Genomic DNA, 24,067 nt, shown 5'->3' with positions numbered 1-24,067 from the left:
ACAATGTCTCCCAGTTGCTCCCCAGCGGAGGTTCCAGCAGTGTCTGGCAGCAGCAGCATCAGCATCAGCAGCACCGCTTCATCAGCATTTAATTACATTTTCTTTTGGCATGCCAAAGTTTTTACTGCTACCCCCATTCCCCCATTCCCCCCATCATCATTGTCATCATTGGGGAGCAGCATCCAAGCAGCCATAAATGGGTGAGAACATTGTCAACTATGAGGCAACAGAGCGCTTAGTGCAACAAAATCTCTTTTCACTATGTTTACGGATTCCCTTTGAATGGGGAGTATACGAGGATAGGTAAGTAATAGCCAGCAAAATATTTACAAGTCTTGTGGTTTGCACTGATATTAGATTGGCACATCAGATTGCCATATGGGGGCATTTCCTTGATGTCGAACGGAAGCGACCAGCAGTTAGCTAACGTTAAAAAGTAATCTAAATTAAGCCGAATTTTAAAACATTTAATTAGCTCTTTTTAAGGGTGATAGGGCTGATTTGCTGTTTGCAGTATAATTGCAGAAAACCAAGAAAAACCAGAGAGCCAAGAAAATTACTGTGACTCATTTTAGAATGCTGCATTGATGCTTCTAAAAATAGTTTTTATTTTATACCAAAATTAAATTAGAATTTATTTTTAATTAAATGCCCCTGGAAACTAAAAATTGGGTCTAAAAATTGATTGGAAACTTTGGGAAAAATTCGGGACTTTTTGAACCATTTAATGCATATCTGCCATATCTGCCATATTGATCAGTGGGTTTTGAATGATTAGCAGCTCTAGGACAGAACTTATTTCTGTCTGGTTTTGGCAGTGGAGTCGTTTCGGTTTTTCACTTTTTTCTACGCTCCTTTTTCAGCGCTTCCTTCTCTGTCGCTACCCCCCGCATATCGTGGCTGGAAAACCACACTTGTAAAAGTTTAGCTCCAAGTTGAACTTTCAGCCGAGACCGAGACAGAGACGAACGAACCAACGAACGAACCAACGAACGAACGAACTTTTAACTTATCTAATTTCTTGGCAAGTGTCACGTTTTGGCATTTGTCAGGTGAGGGCGTGGCAGCGAAAGAGAGAGAGAGAGAGAGAGAGAGAGAGAGAGAGAGGGAGATAGAGATAGAGATAGACAGACATCTCATATGTATGAAATTATGTCTTTGTTTGTGGCATCCCCCAACTCGAACTCCGTCTGACTGTCTGTCCGTCTGTCTTGCGTGTCTGCTCCGCACATGAAGCTCAAAAGTCAGCGACTGCAAATTGACAGCAGTTACAGTTCGTTAAATGCGGCATGAACCAGGGGCTTGGGGCCACAGAGCGAGAGCGAGAAAGAGAGAGAGAGAGAGCGATGGAGCGGGTTGGTTGGTTGGTTGGATGGCAGCATGGCGTGGCGTGGCGTGGCGTGGCGTGGCGTGGCGTGGCCTGTCTTTGGCTGGGAGACCGCAGATGTGTCATTGACTTAATAAAATCAAAATCAAAGCCAAAGGCCCGCACATGCTCATGGCAGAAAGGCAGGAGGTGGGGCAGTATGGGTAGGGGAGGCCAAGATTGTTAGAATGGTGCGAGTGGGTGGGTGGGTTTGAGGGTGTGGTGTGGTGTGGTGGGGGTCTGTAAGGAGTATGAGATATCCGTGGCTCGCTAATGAACAGCAAATTTGCCGAGCTGCTTGTTTTAGCCCCCATACTGCTGCTTCTCTTATCGCATCTCGTATCTCTCCCGGGGTGCCCACACACAGCCACAGCCAGAGCCAGAGCCACCCACCCACCACTGTGCACCACTGTGTGTTCTCCATGTGCTGTGGTTGGTCGGGGGTAGCTGTGTTAGAGCCTGCCTTTGTGGACTGGGCGTGTCAGTGCTGCTGACAAGCGTGAAATTAATCGAGAAGCAATTCCACAAGCCAGATCCAAGCATCCAAAGACAAACAGCAGAGCAAATCGGGGGTCAAAGCAGACTCCTGGACCCCCCTCGATAATGTATCTGGCACATAATACCCTCTGAATAGAGGACAAGAAAAGCCCAAAGAAGAGCCCTTTCATCTGTATCCAAACCTGATTTAAAGTGCACCTGAAATATGAGTGGAAAATAAGCAGGAAAGCTCTCTCTATCGCCCATTGTTAAACCATCAGCAAAACTCTTCAAAAGACTTCTCCTGGATGTGTATGTGATATGTGAGCATGTGAGCATGTGTGTGTGTGTGTGTGTGTGTGTGTGTGTGTGCATCACTCACCTGCCACAACCGTTTCGGAGCGCTGCAGACGGACGAGTACATGCTCGATGAGGCCAACATCTGTGCAGGCCTGCAGATTGCGGACGCTCTTACGCAGAATCGCTATGAAAACACTCCAGATTTCCGCCTGCAATTGAAAGATACAGATACAGATACACATACAGTTACAGTTACCGTTACATTTACAGGATTTTTTATTGTACTTTTTTCTTACGAAGAGAGAGAAAAATAAAACCGAAAATGTATTATGAAATCAAAGTATCAAAAGTTATTCCTTCTGTGGTTGAGACGATGCTGCTGCTGCTGCTCAATAACCAAAGTGAAGTGGAACACACAGATGCACCCATACATGGATAAATACTCACATACACACACGAGCAAACAAAAGAAAGCAACGAAAAGACCGAAATAAGGAGCTCAAGCGCTCAAAAGTATGCAACACTTATCTGCTCTGCGTCGTTCTCTTCATGCTGTATGTGTGTGTGTGTGTATGTGTATGAGTGCGACTCTGTGTTTCTTTTTTGTGTGTGTCCTTATGTAAACAGTCATTGAAATAAAGTAAAATAATGGAAAGTAATGGCAAAATAATCGCAAGCCAAAGACAGAGTCTGCTGCCTTCATTTCATCAGTCCTCCTCCTTCTCTCTGTGAGTGCTGGGTTCTTTCGTTTTGGCATTATTGCCTCAATTCTCAAGAACAAAATAACAAAAAACAAAACGTTTGACGGTTTTTTATGATTATTGCCCTTTGCCACACACAGACACAACAGAAGACACAAATATATATATAGAGACAGCAAGCGAGAGAGACGAAGAGAAGATTTGCACATTGATTGGCCATTGCAGGAAGCAAGCAAGCCGGCGAATATCATTTTGAATGCTTATGGATGAGTACACTGCCATTGAAGGGTATATGCCAATTAAATAAAAACTTTGGCACACAGAAAACGAATGGAAAGGAAAAGAAAGCACTTGCAAATCTAAGTATTGAGAGTATGGCAAAATAGCTGCTAAAACAGAATGAAATTATTTACTATTATTATTTATTATTATTATTTATTATTATTATTTATTATTATCATTTATTATTATTATTTATCATTATTATTTATTATTATTATTTATTATTATCTGATATTTGGCCAAATAGAACCCCTAAATATCTGTAATAAAAATGCACTTTTATCATTTGAAAAGTGTATCCAAAGCGTCGTCCACACAATTGAAGTTTTCGTTTCTGCGTTTTGTATTATTGTATTTTATTTGCGTTTGCTCTTCCCTTTTTGGTGTAATGAGAAATAAAATGGCCATGGGAAAATGTCTGGAAAGGAGTTCGGAGAATGCCGCAAATTGAGGGCTAATGATACATTTTAGATACGTTCATCAGCTAAGTGGAGAAATACTTTATGGACCCGTGTGGGACCTCAAATAAAACTGCAAATATTTGAAAGATTCGATCATCCATTGTATCCCCAATCATACGGCTCTGTTCTGTTCTGTTCAGTTTAGCTCCGACCTTCTTTAATTTCACAATCCCTGTCCTAACGCCTACCGTTAGTCTTTTTCTTTTTTTTATCTATGGCTCGACTCGTTTTACGCTCCATTTTGTTTCTGCGCTTCCTGTCGCCTTCGCCTTCGCCTGTTTCTGTTTTTTCTTTTTGTTTTTCTAATGTATGTACTGCACGCATAATTTAATTCGTCGATTCATAAATTGCCAACAAGAAATTCACTCATGAAGGGGCGGAACAACATAAACACACCTGTGCTTCTGTGGGTGGGAGAGCGCCACTGGCTTTTAGGCATATAAAATAACCTTAAATTACAAAACACCCGGAAAAAAACACACACATATACATACATGTATATGTATATGTATTGGGTGTGTGTGGGTGAGGCAAGGACTCGAAGATTTCTACCACATCCTTCATAAGCTGCACCACAGGCCACTTATTAGGCTCGACACAATGCCCCTGGCCTTGCTCTCCCCACCGCCTGCCTGCCTCTTCTTCGTGTGCCTTGCCTTGGCTTTTTATACGTTTCCAGCATTTCCCCGGCCACAATTCATTTACTTGTCTCTTTTTGTTTGCTTAACAGTCAGACGGAAGATTTCCTGCACGAGCAGATGATTTATTCAAATTTAATCAAATACTAGCAATGGGCGTGCCAGTTGATCAGGGCCCAATAAGTGACTGCAGTGGTACTTGGTCAACGCTCACACTAAATACTTGTTAGCCAACACTAAAAAACCACTCTGAATGTTACCCAAAACTTATTTTCACAATATAATCGGGAAAAAAATGTTAGTCCAAGCAGGCGTTGATATTTGATAATGCTTCAGACACTGCCAGTAATTTATTCTAGCAGAAGTTACTGCAGTGTTCAGATCGTAGCAAGAAAAACCGGAGAAAATTTCTATATTTAGTGAAACGAAAAAGGTTCGTAAAAGTGCAACAGTCCAACAATAATCTTGGGCATAAACTAAAATTGGTTCCCCCCCCCTGGGCAGCCGACAAGTAGAAAACTACAATCAAGATGGATATTTTCAACGCACGTCTGGCAGATGTGATCCTGTCCGAGAAGTACTTTGTGGGCTTCAAGGAGACCTTCAAGGCCATGCGCAAGGAGACGGCCAAGCTGGTGATCATCGCCGGCGACACTAACGTCGCAATGAAGGCCGACATCGAGAAGAAGGCCAAGTCGAAGAAGATTGAGGCGCTGGTCTTTGCCGGCACCATGAAAGAGCTGGGACGCGCCTGCGGCAAGTCCTTCAAAGTGAGCTGCATGGCCATCACTGATCCAGAGGCTGCTGGGATCATTTGCGCTTTGGTCGATGGCTGTTAAGTGTTTCTTCAACCAAATAATCAATCAAATCAAATAAAATGACATGACAATTATTTTGACAGCTGTTTTGACAGTTGTTTTTTTTTCTTTAAGCTTTAATTTCACGCAGACTTTTGTTAAGACGAAACTGTTTGCGCTTTGCGCTTTGTAATTGTCCTACGAGTATTGCCCCGCGGATAGCCTGATGAATAATATCCAGAGCTGTGTCTCGACTGGCCTTTGCGTTCGTCTTCTTTTCAGTGTGTGTGTGTGTGTGTTATATATTTGCGAGCATTTCCTTTTTTCATTTTATTCCATTGAGTGCTGCTGATGGCAAGAAAACAAAGTTGATTTGACGCCATAGCGTTTTGTTTTTACAGCATTATTTCTTAATAAGCGCCAAGCGTCATCGTCGTTGTCCTTCCGCCATTTGCTCAACTTTTATTCGCCCGGCAAATCCCCTTGAACAATTTGTGTGCCGCTTCAGACAGGGTGTGGCAGGGTGTGGCAGGGGGCAGGGCAGGGGGCAGGGCGGCAGATAAAGCAAAAATTAAATAATAAGAGTAGAAACTTCAGTCAGATTTTATTACGTAATTGGGTAGCAATTTCTTCATGGCACAACAGAGATGAAGCCAGCAACCAAGGGGATGCAGGATGCAGGATGCAGGACGTAGGACGTAAGACGCTGGAGCCGGAGAAGTAGGGGGAGCAGAAGCAGCACCAAAAGATGCCACAGCCACTGAACACAAATTAAATTTGGCCTTTTCTCAGTCTCCTGTTACTCTGTTATCTTTTTTATTTTTCTTCTTTTTTTTTTGTGTGTTTCCTCTCCTCTTTGCCTCTTCTCCTTTGGGTTTCCCCTTAAGTATGCGCCAAGAAACAGTGGGGGCGAGAGTCCTTCTTTTTTTGTTTTGTTTGTTGTTGTTGCCTCCTTTGAGGTGCCCAGTGAAGCGTGTGCCGCGGGGGCCCCCAGGTTAAATTGAGCATCGCTTGTCCAGCGATGGCTTGGCCAGGTCAAAGGCCAAATAAGAGAAAATTAAAAATTAAGCGCAAAGTTTCCCCGAGATTTGATATATATAAGTACTCATGTACATGGCCAATATATATACATATATGTACATAATATATACATACATATATATACCCATAAATGAAACAGAACGGAACCAGATCAAAATTTATGCAATGGCCAAAGTTTAATTGCCCGTCGAAAGGAGCGGAGCGGAGGGCAGGCGATGTTGGTTGGAGTCGATGGAGAGCATGTGATGGCTTTTCCTTTCGAAAAGCTGCAATTTATTTGCAATTTACGACGAGTTTTTCTTCCTTTTTTTCTGTTTGTTTGTTTGTTTCCTTTTGTTTTTCGCTCATTTTCCACTTTATCAGCGATTTGTGTGTCTTTTTACTGGTCCATGGTGCCTGGTGCCTGGTCCCTGGTTCTTGGGAGCCGCAGTCAAATCGTTTCGTTTCAATAGAATTTCAATAAATTTATCAACGTGTCGCCTGCTGAGTTCTCCTTGTGTCTCTGTCTCTGTCTTCCCTCTGTCTACACTCTGTCGCTCTTCTGTCTCTTTTCTATGCGCTTTCTGTTGGCTCTTGGCAAGACATTTTCCATTTGCATCCTATGCTAGTGTCGTTGAACGCCTTCGACTCGACTCTTCCTTTTCGCAGAGCTTCGTCTAGCAGAAACGGGCAATCGGTCGTATACTTTATCTGGCGACAGCGCATCGCATCGCATCGTTTGCATGCCTGCACCACTACCCATAGCCCCCCCCACCCAGATGTAGCCCCCTCCCTGCTTCGTTACCCCTATTCAATTTCAACACCCGCCCGTCTCTATCTTTATGTCATCTTTTTAGTGCCGTGCTGCAATCTACTTGTACTTCCTCTCTCAGATTCTCCTCTCTCCACTCTCCTCCTCCTCCTACATCTTGTCTCGGGCGCAATGCGCTTATGTGCTTCCTTCCTGCCACCCAATCGCATCGCATCTCATCTGCCTTGGCTACGTGCCGCCAGTGGAGCCAACTGGGTTCGCTTCGTTTCGTTTCGTCTCCCCCCCCCCACGGCATGCAGCGCGGAGCACAGCGCACCCAATCTGCTGCGGCTCAAGCGGAAATTTATTATTGACAGCATCTGCCGCTGCAATGCAAACAACTGGTTGCAAACGAAGGTTTGCCTGCCCCAGGAGCAGAGCAGCAGAACAGCAGAACATCAGGATTTGGGATTGGGGTGCAGAGTCAGAGACAGAGCCAGAGCCACGCACACGGAAAATGCCAAAGTTGGCAATTTTGTGGGCTAAGTAGCGTATGCCCAGAGAGCAGGACTGACTCTGACACAGAGAGACTGTGAGGGAATGTCGGATGGCAAAGACACTGACTGACGACTGACTGCCATTGATGGTGTGCCATCTCTTTGCCACGGCTGCACCGGCTCCACCGTCTGCACCCGGCTGCACCCGGCTGATGTGCATAACATTGACACAAAGTGCACTGGCAGCATCTGGAGCTGGAGCTGAAGCTGAAGCTGAAGCTGAAGCAGATGCCAGTGATGGCCAAATGACACAAACGGCTGGCGGAGATTGCAGACTCACTGGTTGAGTCATCTAAGCGAAGAGACGGGCGACTAAAATGTCAATGTCTGAGGCGGGTAACTCTGGCAATTAGGGGAATAATTATAGATATTTCAGAAACATTCGAAACAAGCGACTGTCAGCTGTGGAACTATTCAAAGTCGAGTCGTAAAGGGAGAATGGCAGGGGCCAGCCCCTTCAAGCATTTGCTGTGTGGTGACACTTTTGTCGCCTGTGTTTCGGCCGCATACAAATAGATTGCCTTTTGCTTTAATGGATGTCGTGCTGCTTGTCATTCGCTTCTTCCGCTTTTGTGGTGTTCCCTTACCAACGTTGCAATGACAACGACAACGCTGCTGCCTGCCGCCGCCACTCAAGTGCCTTCTGACAAAGGGCAATCACTTGTGACCGATGCCAAGCCATGACCTGTCACCTCCCACTCGTCCTGCTCCTGCTGCTGCTGCTCCTCATCTCCACCATCCAACCACTCCATCCGCTTCCGCTTTGTGAATGCGACTGGCATTGGCACTGCCTTCTGTTCGTCTGTTCGTCTGAAGAGAGGGTATGGGGATTCTCTGGTTCTTCGTCGTCTTTCAAGTTAATTACACCGTTTGGAACGCGGCTGCTTGACTGCCCTGACTGCTGACTGCTCTGACTGCTGACTGGTACTGCCTGCACTGTCAAAGCATTCTATTTCAATTTATTTTTGGGCAAACTTCTAATTTATTTAATTAATTTTATTCCTACAAAAAAGGGTTGCTGCTTCTGCTGCTGCTCCTGATCCTTCTCCTGCGGTGTGGGCGTGGCATTCTTTTAATGACAAGTAAAATAAATTTTGTGCATTTTCCCTTTGTTAATATTTGTATTGTCTGTCTTTCTGTCTGTCTCTCTCTCTGTCTGTCTGTCTGTCTGTTTGGGTGGGCAGAAAAAGTTCGAGTTTAATTATTTGTTTTTACCCGCACGCCTCTCTATCTGTATCTCTCTCCCTCTCTCAGTCTCTTGATATTGTATTTCTCTCTCCTCTCTCTCTCTGGCAAAGGGTATTTGGATATTCTTTAAAGATTTTTGCAATGCGCAATGGGATGAATTTCAAATTATTAATACCGATTAGCACTAGAAATAAAACATTCTTGAATGCTTTCATACAAAATTTTAATATTTAACAGATTTTGTTATTAAACAACACACAAAACAGTGTAACCGTAGAACAGCATATACACCCTTGGTCACACATATATGACACTTTTAGGCGGTGCAAACTTTCATTGATCTGAGTGCTAGATCAAGCTGACTTTAATATATTCATTCGCAAATGTAGTTTCCATTGCCGCAATACATTACCATACATTCAGCTCGCAAAAAAGAAGCCGTATAATGCCCACACTTTTTTTCGAACTAACGGGAAAAAATCTCAGTCCAAGCAAGCGTTCATATTTCCTTATGCTTTATTCATTGAATAATTCTTTGCCAGTAATTTATTCTAGCAGAAGTCACTGCAGTGTTCAGATCGTAGCAAGGAAAACCGGAGCGAATTTATATATTTAGTCAAAGGAAAAAGGTTCGTAAAAGTGCAACAATCCATCAATCCAACGACAATCTCGGGCATAAACTAAAATTGGTTCCCCCCTGGGCAGTCGACAACTAGAAAACTACAATCAAGATGGATATTTTCAACGCACGTCTGGCAGATGTAATCCTGTCCGCGAAGTACTTTGTGGGCTTCAAGGAGACCTTCAAGGCTATGCGCAAGGAGACGGCCAAGCTGGTGATCATCGCCGGCGACACCAACGTCGGAATGAAGGCCGACATCGAGAAGAAGGCCAAGTCGAAGAAGGTGGAGGCGCTGGTCTTTGCCGGCACCATGAAGGAGCTGGGCCGCGCCTGCGGCAAGCCCTTCAAAGTGAGCTGCATGGCCATCACTGATCCAGGGGCTGCTGGGATCGTTTGCGCTTTGGTCGATGGCTGTTAATGTTCGTTTTATCCAATAAAATAATGACTAAGCAATTAGCAAAAAGCTGTTCTATGGCGGGGTTTTTCGTGTTGCCACTGAATGCACCAAAATACAATTCAATAACAAATTGCATGTCTTGGGCTTGCAGGGGAATATTTTCTCCGAGTCTGTATTTTTCGGCTGGCCCAAGGCATTAATGTACTGACGCAGCCGAGTAGGCAGCGGTATGAGGCGAAGGATAGCCCAAAAGGGAATTAAAGAGCTAAAAATTTAAAATAAAAATGGATGCAATCCTGTTGCAATACCTTGGTTTGAAATTGAATAGTGTCCGCTTAAAGGCATCCAAAAACTTCTTTGTTATGCTCTCACTTCTGTTCAGTTGTGTGGTCTGGTGTGGTATCTGTTGTGTGGTCAGTCTCTAATAGTTTCTGCTGTTATTTTTTTTTCATCAAAAATTGTCCCTTTTCGAGCGTGGGTTGAAAAGTTTTTGCCGCCTGACAGTTTTTGGCCAGAGACTCTCAAGAGATGAAGAAGTCACCTAATGGATTCAACCTTTTCTCTTTTTGTTCCTTTTTTCCTTTCTCCCTTTCTTGGGAGGGGTTTTTTTTTTGTGCTGGGGGGGGGGCAAAAACCCACTAACAAGTTAATTGAGAGCAATTTTCAGTTTCTCATCGTTGAATTACATTAAACAGAAAGTGAGAGGGTACAGGTCAAAGGCAAAAGGGATGAAGTCTTAAAGGGGCGGAGAAAGAGAAGTATAATATTAACTGTACTTATAATTAAGAATCGACCGAAACCGATTCCGGGTGCAGACTACGACGGGTCTCTGGGACTCCGGGTTGTCCCTTTACCCTTTACCCTTTGGCTGGTTGTCCGCTGTCCGTTGTCCGTGTTCAGTTGCCCATTAAGGTGTCACAAATTGAAAGCGAGCTGTTAAAAACGCTCTGCTTGCTGGCAGCGAGGCGCTTAAAGTCGCGCGCACAATCACTGACGCTTGACGCCCCAACAGCACCAAAAATGAAAAGAATAAAAAAGCAAAGGGGTGGAAGAGCCATGGCAGAGGGTTGGGGCGGGTAAAAAGCGAATTATGTCAACCTTTTGATGCTGTCAAGTGCCGCAAATTGAATTATGCACAAAGGAGAAAAGGTGTCGCCAGAGTCAACACAGCCGTCCGTCTCTCTCGCTCTCTCTCTCTCTCTGTCGCTTTTGCTCTCCATCCTTTGGCTTTGCCCCACTGAAGGACATACTCAACAAAATTAAAAAAAAAATAAAAAAAAGCTGCTGGAGAGTCAGTCGTCTGTTGTGTTAAAGGATTCGCATTTGACTGCTTTCGCGTGCGTCGCGCGCTTTAAATCGCCTGCCGCATGGGCGTTTCCAGTCGCGCGTGCGGTTTTCTAATTAATTCTTATGCAAATATCGCTCTCAGCCACACCCACACCACACTGTTGCCATCCCATCTCCAACCCACTGGCTCCAAGGCTTTCCTCACAGCTCGAATTCCCGAAATCCGATTCTGCTGCGAAGCCAATGGAAATCGCATTAAAATTTCCCGCATAAATCGCGCTGCCGCAAAACAAAGGGAAAAACTCTTTTTCCTTCGTCTAGGTGGCTAGTGCCCCGCACTGAGGGATTGTTTGGGGCGGGGATGGAGCATGTCAAACATGAAATTCAATTGTGTTTTTTATGTATGTATGTTTGTGTGTGTCCTGTGTAGCATATGCGACTCAGAGATTCCAGGATTTGGTGTGGAATTTTGGGGCAGCGGATTTGGTCTCATCCTGTAAAGAGCGAGGGGGGAGGCGCTAAGCGGACGGAATCCTCTCGTGCATTTGTGCAAAACTTTCACGTTGACATTTCCATAATAATTTTCCTTTCATTCTTTTCCCATTTCACTCTTTCAGTTTGATTTTTTTTTTGCTTTTTTTTTTTTATTTTGATTCCTTTTTTTGGCCGCAAAAAGTTTGCATTGCTTTTGACGCACGACTGGCAACCGGAAGTGGGCGGATGAACGGAAGAGGCCACACCCCCACACTCCCAAACGGCCATGCTGCCCCTCTCCCTTGACCGAGGCCGCTGGCGAGACCCCTTTTTGCTCTGCCTTTGCTCTGCGTCCACAAGTTGCCTTTTTGCATATTGATGAGAGAAAGATCGAGAGAGAGAGAGAGACACAGCTGTCCATCAAATGGGGGAGGAGGAGTGGGAGTGGGTTATCTGGATGAATTTCTGGGGGTAGAAAATGGAAAATTTCAAATCCAAAATCTAACTTGAGGGGAAGTCTGGGCGGCCGTGCCCTCAAGTGATGCGCGGCCCACGCACCGTGTGTCAAAATTGAATGACAACACTCATGTGTGTGGCATTAGGCCGGTGGCTACTCCCCATCCCCATCCTCCTACCCCTATCGAGAAACACTTTTGTGGAGCCATGGCAGTGGCAGTGACGTTGGAGCCTCCTCTAAGCCCCCCCCCCGCAAGCCACGAAAAATGCAAAGCAGCTCGAAAAACGTACGAGGGGATTCAAAACAGTTTTTGCACAAAGCAACCACCGAATCCTGCCGCACCGCCCCTCCCCTGCCCAACCACCGATCAGCCACGCCCATATGCTGTGGTGCGTGAGGCCTGGCATGTCGTCCTTAAAGCAGTTCAAAAGTTTATACATTTTTCATGACACGAATAAAAACAGATGGAAGAAAAGCAGCAATGAAAACAGGCACCAAAAATGTAAGAAAATAAAAATAAAACACACAGATTTATAGAGAACAAATTTCCATCGTTATGCGGTCGGTCGGTAGGTCGGTGCTTGAGATCGCAGATTTCCCAGGCAAATGCAATTTAATTGGCATTTGAGCAGGGATTTTTCATTAAGAAAATCTTCCCCAAATTCAAGGTCAAAGTATCTCCCATTTTCCACTATCCATTCGTCTCTGCAGCCAGTCATTCCCCTGCCCTTCTCTTTCAATATAATAATGTCCTTTTAATTTCAATTGAAATTAACTTTCAAGTTCGATTTGCGATTTGATTTGGCTATTTAAAAAGATCTTGGATTGCCTTTTCTACGATTGTCTGCTTTGCTTTTGGCATGGAACATTTCACGCGGCAGAGCCAACCCCACCCCACTGGGTCGTCATGTGCTGTACTTAAAATGCTATTAACTCCGAGGGAAAGAGAGAATTTCGCAGAAGAAACACACACAACAAAATTATATTGAAACTTGTGCGGCTTTTTGGCTTTTCAGGCTCGCCTCGCCGCCTCGCCGCTTTGCCGCCTTTTTTCGGGGTAATTCTATTTTGTCCCTTTGGAGCGTCAATGCCTTGGTGCCTGGGTGGCTGGAAGCTTAGGCTTTCCGCTTTTCGGAGGCGTCTACTTAAAAATACATTTACACTTTAATGACGGGGCAACACACAATGTGGCAGTGGCAGTGTGGCAGTCGCGCAGCCAAAAAAACAAATCAAAACGAAATTAAATGACCTTTTGCACATGGCAGACAATACTTTAAACTCAATGGGTGGCCTCGTGTGCGAAAAGGCAGGATCCATAGACCAAGAATGGGGTGGGTGGGGGTTTAGTCAGCTATCGTGGGTCAGGTTCGGGTCATTTCAATGTGTTTGACTGTCGCCGTTGTCGTTGTCCCCTACGTGACGAGTGCTGCCAATACCAAGAAAAAAACTTTCCACCAAGAAAAGAATTCAAAAAGGCAACACACACACAAATATATAGAAGCGAAGAGAAGAGTAGAGAAAAGAGGGAGACAGAGAGAGAGAGAGAGAGAGAGAGAGAGAGGGGAACACAAATGTAATAAAAGGCGGCATCAAAAGGCCAAAAAACACCACACACACAAAAGGCAACGTTGCCAATACAAATGGCAGGTCCATGGTCTCCTGGCTAATGTTGAACCCATTTCAAAGTGTGTCCTTCCTTCCTTCCTTTCGAACCAAACCCCCTTCCCCACCCATAGAACCCTTCCACCATGCTCATGTCGATGTGTCCCCCAACGTAAAAAACTTTTGTTATTCTTGTGTGCATTTCAATTCGCTTTTCCATCGAACGGTCGGGTTGCCCATTGACTGGGGCCAATCACAATTCATATTTAATGCCAAGTTCGATTCCTTCTGCTGCTGCAGCAGTGGCTTTTTCCCCGCTGGCTGGTCCAGCGACAAAGCCTTGACTTTCCTGGGGCTCCATGCAGTTGCCATTCAGCATTCTGGCGGCTTGCATTTTAATTTTCCTCTTTGTCGGACATGTCCATTGGACATGGGGGCTGGTGGAGAATGGAGAATAGAAGCTGTGACAGTGTGACCAGAATGATCAGAATAGCTAGAACAGATGCTGCTGCTAGGGGGCTAATAGAGCAGAAATTCAGATAAAACCCAAGGAAAGATATTTCGGCAAGAACTTTCTTTTATTTCATGAAACATTTGCCTGGTTTAAGTTGTGTGTGTTTTCAATCAATTTAATGAGAATACCAAACTAAAAAAAGTTAAGAAAATACCAAATAAAATAGCAGTTTTTTAAATACTAAACAGTGTGACCAAAGCAACACTCATAGATGGCAAACGAAATGCAACGACAATCAATAGCCAATATAAGTACACATATTTGTTGTTTTTCTCATTTTATGGTCACACTAAAAATTATACAGTATAGAAGGACACATCGAGTATAGCTGGATAACGAAGGAGCCGCACAGCCGCAGAGAATAGAAATGGGGGGGAAGGGGAAAAAAACTTATAAAATATATGCGAGGAATACAAATTCGATTCATGAATAAATTTTATGTATAGCCATAGCTATAGCCTTTGGCTGCTTTCTATTTTATGGCATGTTGTTTTGCTTCTGCATGCCACCCCCTACCCACGACGAGTCGCTTGGAGGCTGAAAGGATATCTGCATATCTTTGCTCGACTTTGGCATTGGTTTCGGTACGAAGTTGATGATTTACCAACAGACACACCGACACAGCACAGCACAACACGACACACTTGTCTACTCGGCACTCCAGATAATTACGCGGATGGTCTAGAGTCTAGACTTTGAAAAAGGGAAGCAGCTAAGCCGCTGGAAAGTTTTTTTTGCCACTAAGCAGGAGCTGGTAGCTGGTAGCTGGCTGCTGGCTGCCAACTGGCATTAGAGTTGCTACTGTCTGTCACTGGGGCAACATAATCACAAGTTAATCCGCCGTGCAGCTTTGCCACCATCTAAAGGAGATGGCAGAACACGAACAGGAACACGGAACAGGGACAGGACTCTGTTCGAATGGAGATAAGATACACAACTTTTCCAGATACTTGCCAGAGAAATTGCAAATGTTTTTGCAATGACTTCTTCCTGGCTTAAAAGCGTTTTATTTTCAACGCATTGAGAAAATTCCCCTACAACTCTGTCTAATAGGGTTTCCCCGCATTTCCCCATTCGACAGATATTTGCCCAACAGTGTGTACAGTCCCCGTCACAGTGGCAGTCCGAGGGCCAGTCCCAGTCCCTGTCCCTGTGCCTGTGCCTGTACCTCCCACTGCCAGCCAGATCCTGGTCATCGATGGGGTTTTTCTGTTCTGCAAATGTTTGCAGCCCTAACAATGTTATTTACAGCAGCTGCCGCCAGGTGCGATGCTTCGCCCCCATCCCCCCCCCCCCCAAAAGAAAGCAAAGAAACGAAAGGCGTACGGGTCCTCCGGAAAGGACAAACAAAAAGCTACAAAAAGGAAAAGAAAAGGAAAGGCAAGGCAAGGCAAACAAAAAAAAACAGAAGAAAAAAAAACGTGAAACCAATTCGACGAAAGGTGAAAGGTGTTGATTCCCTCGCCCCCCTTAACCCCTTGTTCATCAGCCTGCGCCTCCTGCCTGCTGCGGGGACACGACTGTGGCAAGAGTTACGCAAATTGCTGAGCTGGCGGCAAAGGCTGTAAAATTTTATTGAGCATACACGAAGCATGAAGCATTGGGGCATTGGGGCATGGGGGCCACAGGGCGACGAGCCACGACAAATATGCGGTTAACGGGTGAGGGGCAGGCGTCTCGGAATGAGGGGTCCTGGCATGGGCATGGGCATGGGCATGGTAGGCCGCATTACGGCCTTAATTTTCAAAAGAAGCTTTGATTTACCATCCCCTCCATCCACCAGCCCCCGCAACGAAGGTGGCAGTGGCAAGTGCAAGGGCCACTGGTGGCATGAGCCAACGGACCAAAGAGCGTTGCGATTTATTGTCAAGTATAAAATGTTATGGCCATGAAAGGAGTGCGGGACCACCTGCGGGACATGGACCAGCGGCTAAAACAGTTATTTGCACTTGCCCCCACCCACCACCCAAGTGCTGCCGGTTACGTGCCGAATCAATTGAGTGACGGCTACCACTGCTAGCTACTCCTACTAAGGATTGTCAGTGGAGAGTGAGAGAGAGAGAGAGAGTGCGGCGCTGGGCAGGGGCTGTAAAATGGGGGCAGCCATAAAACGTTGCCACTGTGCAATAGGCAACCAGCGCTGTAGTTACACATAAATCATTTAAGTCTACCCTCTGCGGCTCTCGTTACTCCTCCGTTTCTATGCAAAATGTTTACTCAATGCGTGCGGAGGGGGGGCTGGGGTTGGGTTGGGGTTGGTATTGGTGTTCTCCTTTCTGGCCATAAAATTGTTGTAAATTCGTGACAGGGAACGGGGAGCGGGGGGCGGCTTCGCACCTGCCACGCATGCCAAATGAACTAAAGAGATCTTTGAAAGCAGCAGCCATAGCAGCACAACAGTACAACAGCCTTCAGTCTTGCTTCCGCCTCCGCCTACCCACAAATGATGCATATTTGATGCTTGTTTTACATATGCCAACAGCCATACCATCCAGGGGACGACACATGCTCACGAAAAGACAGGAACGGGGACAGGGACTGCGTGGCAGAGAGATGGTTGGCAGGGGAAAAATTTGTCACTGACAATTTTCATTAATTTAAAAAGCCAAATAAATTTTGTCAGCATTCAACCGCAAACACGCACAGATATTTCGATAAAAGGGAAGGGAAAAGTTCAGGCTAGAGAAATACCCTCTAAGATGGAACATAGAAGCTACAAAAGTACGATATTAATTTTAATTGGTTTGATCTGCTAAGAACTTTTAGGCTGAAGCAGATATTCGCACAAGAAATTGAATTATTATGTTTTATATATTATTCTTTAGCTTTCTGCTTCCGCCTGGAATAAAGGGAATCTGAATACCCTCTAGAGAGCATAAAACAAGCAATTGAGGCGCACAATCACGCATCCCACAGCAGCGGCAGCAGCAGCAGCAGCACACGCACTTGCATATCATTAAAGAGTAGTTAGGCATAAGGCAGAGTAAAGGAGAAAAGGAGTGAACGAAGAAGGGTGGAAATAAGCAAAGGCGGCAGGCTCAAGCAGGTGTGTGGCAACAACAGGCAGTAGAAAGCGAGCGAATGGCGTCACAGCCACACACACTTTAGCTGATGCCAACCACCCACGCAATCAGATTTCAAGCAACTGCTGAACCATCCCGGACACCACCCCATCAAGAGTTTTGAGGCCGCGGAAAATGCGTGGAAAATTCAAACGAATCAAATGGAAAGTGCGCAACAATTGAATTGATATTATTCGCAGAATTTAAATATGTATGAAATTCTCAAACCTTTTTTTTTTTGCTTGATTTACAAACAGAAATTTCTGTAACATTTTTGTAGCAGAAATAATGGGCGCGCAAAATGGCTTCAAGTGATGGCTTCTGCTCTGCAAAAAGGCTCTCTGCATTTCGGTAATGGTATAAAAAAAAGGGTAAACATCCTACTTTTCCTTGGAAAAACATATAGGGTGGGGGGAAAACTCTGGCTAGCAACTTTCATGTTAGTTTGTGTTCTTCTTTTTTTTTTCTCAGTTTCCTGGAGAGCAGCAGCACAGCCTTTTGTCTTGCACTGGCATTTATTCTAGCATAACTTTTTGAGTAGTTTTCCATGGAAAAAAACCAACCGAGTTGCGCGTGCTGGGGGGTTGGGTTGCGTATTTTTTGGGGTCAAAGAACTAATGAAATGAAAACTCATTAAGCAACAACTTTGTTGCGATTTGTTGTCGTTGTGACACGGTTACTCCACTCAACATCCGATGTCTGCTCCTGGGATGACACTCCACTCAGCGACTCACTGCCTGGCAGCAGAGCGACTGAACACAGAAGGAGAACACTTCCTGTCAACACACACAAACACACAGACACACACACGACACAGAGAGACGTATGTATATAGTTGAAAAGTTAGCGGATCCTTTTTGCCAGCATTCATGCTAATAATTTGATGGCACAACGGCATCAAAACGAGGACAACTCGACTACGTCAGGTATAGATACTCCCCACAACATCTTTGGACACCCTGTAGCAGGATCCAGCGTTGCTCCAATTGCAGCAACAGCAACGTAAGGGTATCAAAAGCCAGCAACCAGGCAAAAGCACACGCTGTCGGAGCAGCAGCAGCAGGAGAAGGAGGAGGAGCAGCAGCAGCAGGAGTAGGAGGAGCAGCAGCAGCAGCAGTTGAAAGCCATTTCATGTTGATGTTGCGTTTTCATTACGCGCAATTTTGGCAGCAACACCTCCCCCCCACCCCTCCCACAGCTCGGCTGCCTTCTGCTGGCTCCTTCTGCTGCCGGCTGTTAATTTTCTTTGATGCCGCAGCGCGAATTGAATTAAATTCTATTAAAAAAGTCACCCGAAAATAAACGAACACGCACAGACACATCACACACACACACACTCGCACACACACACAGGGGAAAAGTGATAAAAGTATTTTTTAAATAAAATAAAATTTCATCCGGAACTCAAACTGGAAAATGGCACAAAAGGGGGGAAAGGGGACACTCACCTGCAAATTGGGCGGACAATGATCCAAGAGCTCCAGCATATGTTTGATATTCTGCGCATCCTGTATCACAAAATTCAATTCCATATCGAATTCACCGCCGACCAACTGAAACAAAAAACAAAAAAAACCAGAGAAAAGAATTTTAAAAAAAGCACATACATGAGAAAAAAGTGTTTATGTTTGTAGATATGCTGGTAAAGTGTTGATGCAAGCGTTTTCAACAATTAGTGCCACAGCAAAATATCAATTTAAACAATTTTAATATAATCATGTTTTCATATTTTTTTATTTGTATCTCCATCTCCGCCCCTCTCGGCTGAATAGTATAACAAACAAAAAGTTGAATGTACAGCAGCAGCAGCAGATTTGTAATTGCTAAAGTTTTCAATTGAAAATAATGTGTGTTCCAGGCAACAGTGGGGTGGGTGAGTCCTCGCCCACTCCACTCGCCGTGTATGAATTACATTTTCCACTCAACCAAATTTTGGGCGGGTCGAGGGTTGGGTTTGGAGAGGGCTTTCGGTTATGGAACGTAAGAATGGTTGAACACTGAACCGATAGGAATATGTTGCCATCTGTACAACGTTTCATTCCCTTTGTTCCCAGGGCCAACGAAGCCCATGTGCCCATACCAGAATTTTAATAATATTAACTTTCAGTTCATTTGTTTTTCTCTTGTTCTTTAGTTTAATAAAAAAAAACACAAAAGCTATAGACAAAGTAAAACGTTTCATTCCAAACGTTCCAAGTGACAATACACATGAAAACAAAAATATATATATTTCAATACAAAGTTGATTGGTTTTTCTTCTGTTCTCAACGTAAAATCTACTTGATGGATAATCATCATACTTTCATGGCTCTATTTATGGAAAGCATTTTCGCCACCACTTTCATTTCCCTCTCTGAGGCAACATTTTGACACCAAAGTCTTTGGTTACAGCCCCCAGGGATGCTAGAAATGGTGGATGGTGGAGTGTGGATGGGAGAAGGGATTATCATTTAGCAAACCATTTGCTTGCATCAAGGCTGGTTTTGGCTAAAGCCCCACCATCTCTTTTCAGCCTGCTCCAATTCCAATCCCACTCCCACACTCTCTCTCTCTCTCTCTCTTTCACTCTCTGGTACTCATTCTGTTTAGTTTTTCGTGGGCTTAGCCTAAGTACAGACGGAGTGTGTTAACTGCTTGAGCGTGTCCTAGACACATCCTTGTGGCAGAGAGCAATCAGAGCGCCCTTTCAGCAAACGGCAACAATAACAATCGACAGTCAAGAGCAGCAGCGAGTGGGATGGCTGCCTGGTGGCTTGTGGCTGGTGGCATGGGTGGTTGAGCCTGAGTCACGTCACAAAGCGGCGGCGGCGGCAACGAAGGCGACTGAGATGGCGGCAAAAAATAAATAAATAAAAAAAAAAGGTTCTAACTTAATTATACCAGGCGCCAACGAAATCTACTTGCCACCACACCATACCCCCCCCTGCCGACCCAGCCCCATCCTAAAGGACATTTTCATGGCCACGCCCCCACGATTGGCTGTCAATAGATATTTTGCCTGTCGAAAAATGGTTTTATTTTTTCGTTTCTACTTTTCTGGCGAATGCTTTTTGCGCGCTTTAATAAAATCAGCAAAATAAATTCAATAAATTGATTAGAGCGAAATGGGCGATAAAGGGAGAGAGGAAGAGCGGCGGAAACTGTCCATCCCCCTCTCACACACAAGTGTTACAAGTGTCTCTCTTTTTTTGGCTCATAGAAAAATCTCCAACTGTATTTATGTCTATTTTTGTTTGTTTTTCTCGCTTTTCTTTTTCTTTTTTTGTTTTTGCGTAAGTTTTCCCTTTTGTCATGGGGCCACGGCGTCCGCCAGCTTGGCGCCTGGATTTCAATGGAGGCGTCGCTCTCTCTCGCTCTCTCTTTCTCTCTCTCTCTCTCTCTGTTTGTCAGTGTTCCACTACTTTGTGTTGTTTGAGTGCACTTGAGCTTGCTTATAATTATGTGGCACGGGTTTCAACCTGCTCCTGCTACATCTGCACCCTCTGGTCGCCTGGTCGCCGCCTGATCCCTTTCTGTGGCTTACGGCCACGGCCAACGGCAATACGATTTGCCTTATCACCTGGCAACAAAAATCATTGGCAGCTGGAAAAGCTGCCAAACTGGCAACAATATGGCCAACAATCTCTGCTGTTGTGCTGGGCAGGGCAGGGGGTGCGCAAAATCAAAGCCGACGAAAACTTCTCACCCCCTGCATCATCCGATGGCAATGAAAACAAGCAAAGGATGTCTAAGCCTCTCGGATTAGGTAGCAATTTATAATGCCCCTTAACGTGGGAGGACTCCTTGTGCACCAGCAGCAGAAACAGCAGCACGATGGGCTGCCACATTTCAGGGCAGCCTTTTCAGCCCTCAAAATAAGCTTAAAAAATATCTGGCAGCATTGATTTTAGTGAAAACTCCACTGAAATGATTCAACGGAGTTTTAAATCAATTTTCAAACATTTCAAAATGCCCATTTAAATTTCTGGCTGTTTTCCGATTTGAAAAGATCAAAATAACTGCCATACGATAAGCTGTTGTTGTTCGGTATCTAGCAACTTCAAAAACCTTTTATCTGCCGAGGAACCATTACAAATTCAGGGCATCGTGTAATTATTTCAGTCGGAATTAGGGAAAAGCAGCTGCTTATCAGAGTTATGGAACTCTGCTGCGAACCAATTCAAAAATCATATTATAATATCCAGGGGCTAGCGGGAGAACTAACGAATTCCGATTATGCATACCCCAAAGGCCGGATAATAATAATCAGAATTCAACGAAAGGCAATGTACTATAAGGGGAAAATGTTCATTCATATTTAAATTAAACTTTGGGGAAAGTTTTGCCGTGACGTTGGTTCTCTCACTGCCCCCCAATTAGGGCAGGCATTCCCCACCATGCCATGCCATGCGAAGGAGGAAGGGGCCTTAGTACAAGCATTTTAAACGCCGCTTAATTATATTCGTCGCTTGTTCTGATCCGCTGAAAATCCTCCTACATTTCCCCCTGGGAGCTGCTTCTGCTGCTGATGCTGCTTCGCACCTTTTTTTTTTCTAGAACATTTAGTCAATTTTAAGTTCATTTTGAAAAAGTTTTTCTTTTATATTTCTTTGGCTGCCGCTTCGCTTTTTTCTCGCTTTTATTTTTTTTTTTTTTTGCTGCTGCTGCTGCCTCAGAGTTTCTACGTTTCATTTGTGCTGTGAAAAAGTCTGGCATTGACGTGTCGCCTTGTCACCTTGTTATCCGCACCGCACCCCACCACACCACACCACAGCACCTGCCTGCCTTCGTGGCTGCCTGGCTGCCACTCCTTAGCGCTTATTTAAAGTAAATTGAATTTCTATTTTATTTAAAATGCGCATTGAGACGCACTAAAAGTTCCTCAAGTGGCAGCGTTTTATGGGTCCCCCGAGAGGCACGGGGGGGTGGGTGAGTGCAAAGCGGATGGCACGAATGAGTGGGTGGAGAAATGGGATAGTGCTGGGGAGTGTTAGAACAGATAGAGAGAAAAATGTAATTCTTCTTTTGTTTTCGACTTTTCACACGTCCCTTTGGTCGTTGTCTTCTAATTGTTTTCTTTTCATTCATTCGTTTAATTATTTTTCTATATCTTTGATATATTTTTAAAGCATATTTTGCATTTTTTAACTATAATTAAATTCAGTTGAAATGCAATACTCAAAATCCTGTGACTCCAGCATTAACTGATGAGTTGTATCCTCTTTCCTGATCTTATCCAGATATAACCTGCATTCTCTGCACATTTCGACATTTGTTTCCTCTTACCAACTGCCATTTGCGTGTCCCCAAAGAACTCTGATTACCGGCCTATGCCTATCTCTGGTGCGAGGATTCACAGCAATTGAGTGAATGGTGAAAGGGTATTCTTGCCACAGACTAATGCCCGTTCCGCCCAGACCCCAGACCCCCAAACGAGGCCTTTATCATCACTCAAGAGAGAGGGAGGGAGAGAGCCCAGCTCCCCTTTCCATAACAAAAACGAAGGGAATATTCTTAAGGGGAAAGCCAAAAAAAAAAAAAAAAACCCTTCCCACAGCCCAGGCACATTTACCCGTGATTCCCGCCGCCCTCGACTTTGTGCCGAATTTTCTGGCTTTCAGCTCTCCCACTCTTCCCGACACCATGCAACGATGGCATGGAGCTTTGGAGCTATGGAGCTATGGAGCTGCCGTTGCCTGCCTTGCCGCCTCTGTCATTAGGGAATATTCGCAGTTTTCTCGTGGTTAAGCTTTTAAAACAGTTTTGAAAAGTACACAGAGGCTGCCGTTGCCTCATCCACGAGACCCTGCCCAACCCCTGCCCCTACCCATGCCATGGCCTTCTGCTCCTTCTTATCATACGTAAAAATTGTTGCCACAGTTTCTGTTCTGTTCTGCATTTTTCTTCGTGTTTTTTTTTGGTTACTTTTTAGTTTCGGTTTTGGTTTTGGGTTTCGTTTCTTGGCGTCCTCATAAGTATGTGTGTGTTCGTGTGTTTGTTTTACTCAATTTCTGTTTTACTTTTTCTTGGCCAAAAGAAGAAGAAAAAAAACAAAAAAGAATTGCTCGTTGGGGAAATTTTCTTGCTCAAGTTTTTATTGTTTTACTTTTGTTTCTGTTGTGTGTGTTTTTTTTTTTTGGCACCTCTTTGGGGGCTTCCTTTGGCGCAAAGGAAGCCAAAAGGAACTTGGGAGATTACTTTTGATTGTTCTATTTGAATATTTTAAAGCTGGCATTGGCATTGCGGCTTGGGCTATTGCCTGATGGCCTCATTAGGCTGGGGGCCAGGGCTAGCACTTGGTTCTCACAGAGTGAGAAATAGAGATAAGGAGGGGAAACTACTCCTCCTACACCCCCATCATCATTTATCATCACGAACAATTGCCCTTGGCTTAAATATTCGCCTATAATTATTGCTCTTCTGCCTGCCCCTCCCCACTCTCTCTCTGTCTCTCTCTTTCTGTGTCGTGTCTTGTTTTGTTGCCTCAGATTGATGAAAGGATTCCCTGCCCCACACACACATTACTGACAGACATCAATCAGAGATGCTTTTGGGCACAAAAAGGAAAGGCGATGGCAAGGCAACAACAAACAGAGAAAAAACAATAAACAAAGAACGAGCGACCATGTATAGATTCCCCTTCTCCACAGTCCCCCCCCCCCACCACCCATCCACTCCTGTATTCAGGTTTCCAGCATACCTCCCTCTCCCTCTCCCACTCCCACTCCCACCCACACGAAATTCGACATTTTTTGTTGCTCTCCTGTCTTTAATCTATTTTATCTCAGAGCTCTGAAGCTTTGCTCGGCTATCCTTATCAATATGCAAAAGTTCTACGCCGGCACAAGGCAAAGAAATGAGCGTGAGAGCTGCTTTGCGTGGCGTGGAGCTGCTAGGGGTTGGGAGCGGGCAGGCTATGAAACTTTTGGCTAGGCAGAGGCTGATTGAGTACATAGTCGAAGCGGTGCAAAAGGGGGCTGGGCTGGGCCGCCACGGGAAAATTGTTAAGCATAGACATTAAAATAAATTTATGCCATAAAAATCCACACACATACACACACATACACACACAGACACAGAAAGAGAGAGAGAGAGAGAGTGAGAGAAGGATGGGGCTGTATATGGAAAATGCCTG

At 44.8% G+C, this 24,067-nt stretch overlaps 3 protein-coding genes across 3 annotated transcripts in view; 2 read left to right on the top strand and 1 right to left on the bottom strand.

The window, feature by feature from the left end:
• The window catches only part of LOC111068985 (neurobeachin), a 179,867-nt gene that overhangs the window by 31,973 nt on the left and 123,827 nt on the right, over window positions 1-24,067 (bottom strand). Inside the window, exons 2-3 of the mRNA XM_041595842.1 lie at window positions 18,402-18,506; window positions 2,226-2,352 (exon numbers count right to left, since the gene is read on the bottom strand). Coding sequence (XP_041451776.1) covers window positions 2,226-2,352; window positions 18,402-18,506 — 232 coding nt within the window. The remainder of the gene's footprint in view (window positions 1-2,225; window positions 2,353-18,401; window positions 18,507-24,067) is intronic.
• LOC111068991 (60S ribosomal protein L30-like) lies at window positions 4,550-5,117 on the top strand. Its single transcript, XM_022358864.2, has 2 exons — window positions 4,550-4,658; window positions 4,730-5,117. Exon 2 carries the CDS (start codon window positions 4,756-4,758, stop codon window positions 5,062-5,064), a length of 309 nt encoding a protein of 102 aa, XP_022214556.1. The 5' UTR covers window positions 4,550-4,658; window positions 4,730-4,755; the 3' UTR covers window positions 5,065-5,117.
• On the top strand, window positions 9,059-9,606 carry LOC111068992 (60S ribosomal protein L30-like). The gene is made up of 2 exons (XM_022358865.2): window positions 9,059-9,167; window positions 9,244-9,606. The coding sequence occupies exon 2, from the start codon at window positions 9,270-9,272 to the stop codon at window positions 9,576-9,578; it is 309 nt and encodes a 102-aa protein (XP_022214557.2). The 5' UTR covers window positions 9,059-9,167; window positions 9,244-9,269; the 3' UTR covers window positions 9,579-9,606.

This window comes from Drosophila obscura, unplaced genomic scaffold (genome assembly GCF_018151105.1).
Source record: "Drosophila obscura isolate BZ-5 IFL unplaced genomic scaffold, ASM1815110v1 contig_84, whole genome shotgun sequence".
Taxonomy (NCBI): domain Eukaryota; kingdom Metazoa; phylum Arthropoda; class Insecta; order Diptera; family Drosophilidae; genus Drosophila; species Drosophila obscura.
This window is presented reverse-complemented; position numbering and strand designations above follow the sequence as displayed.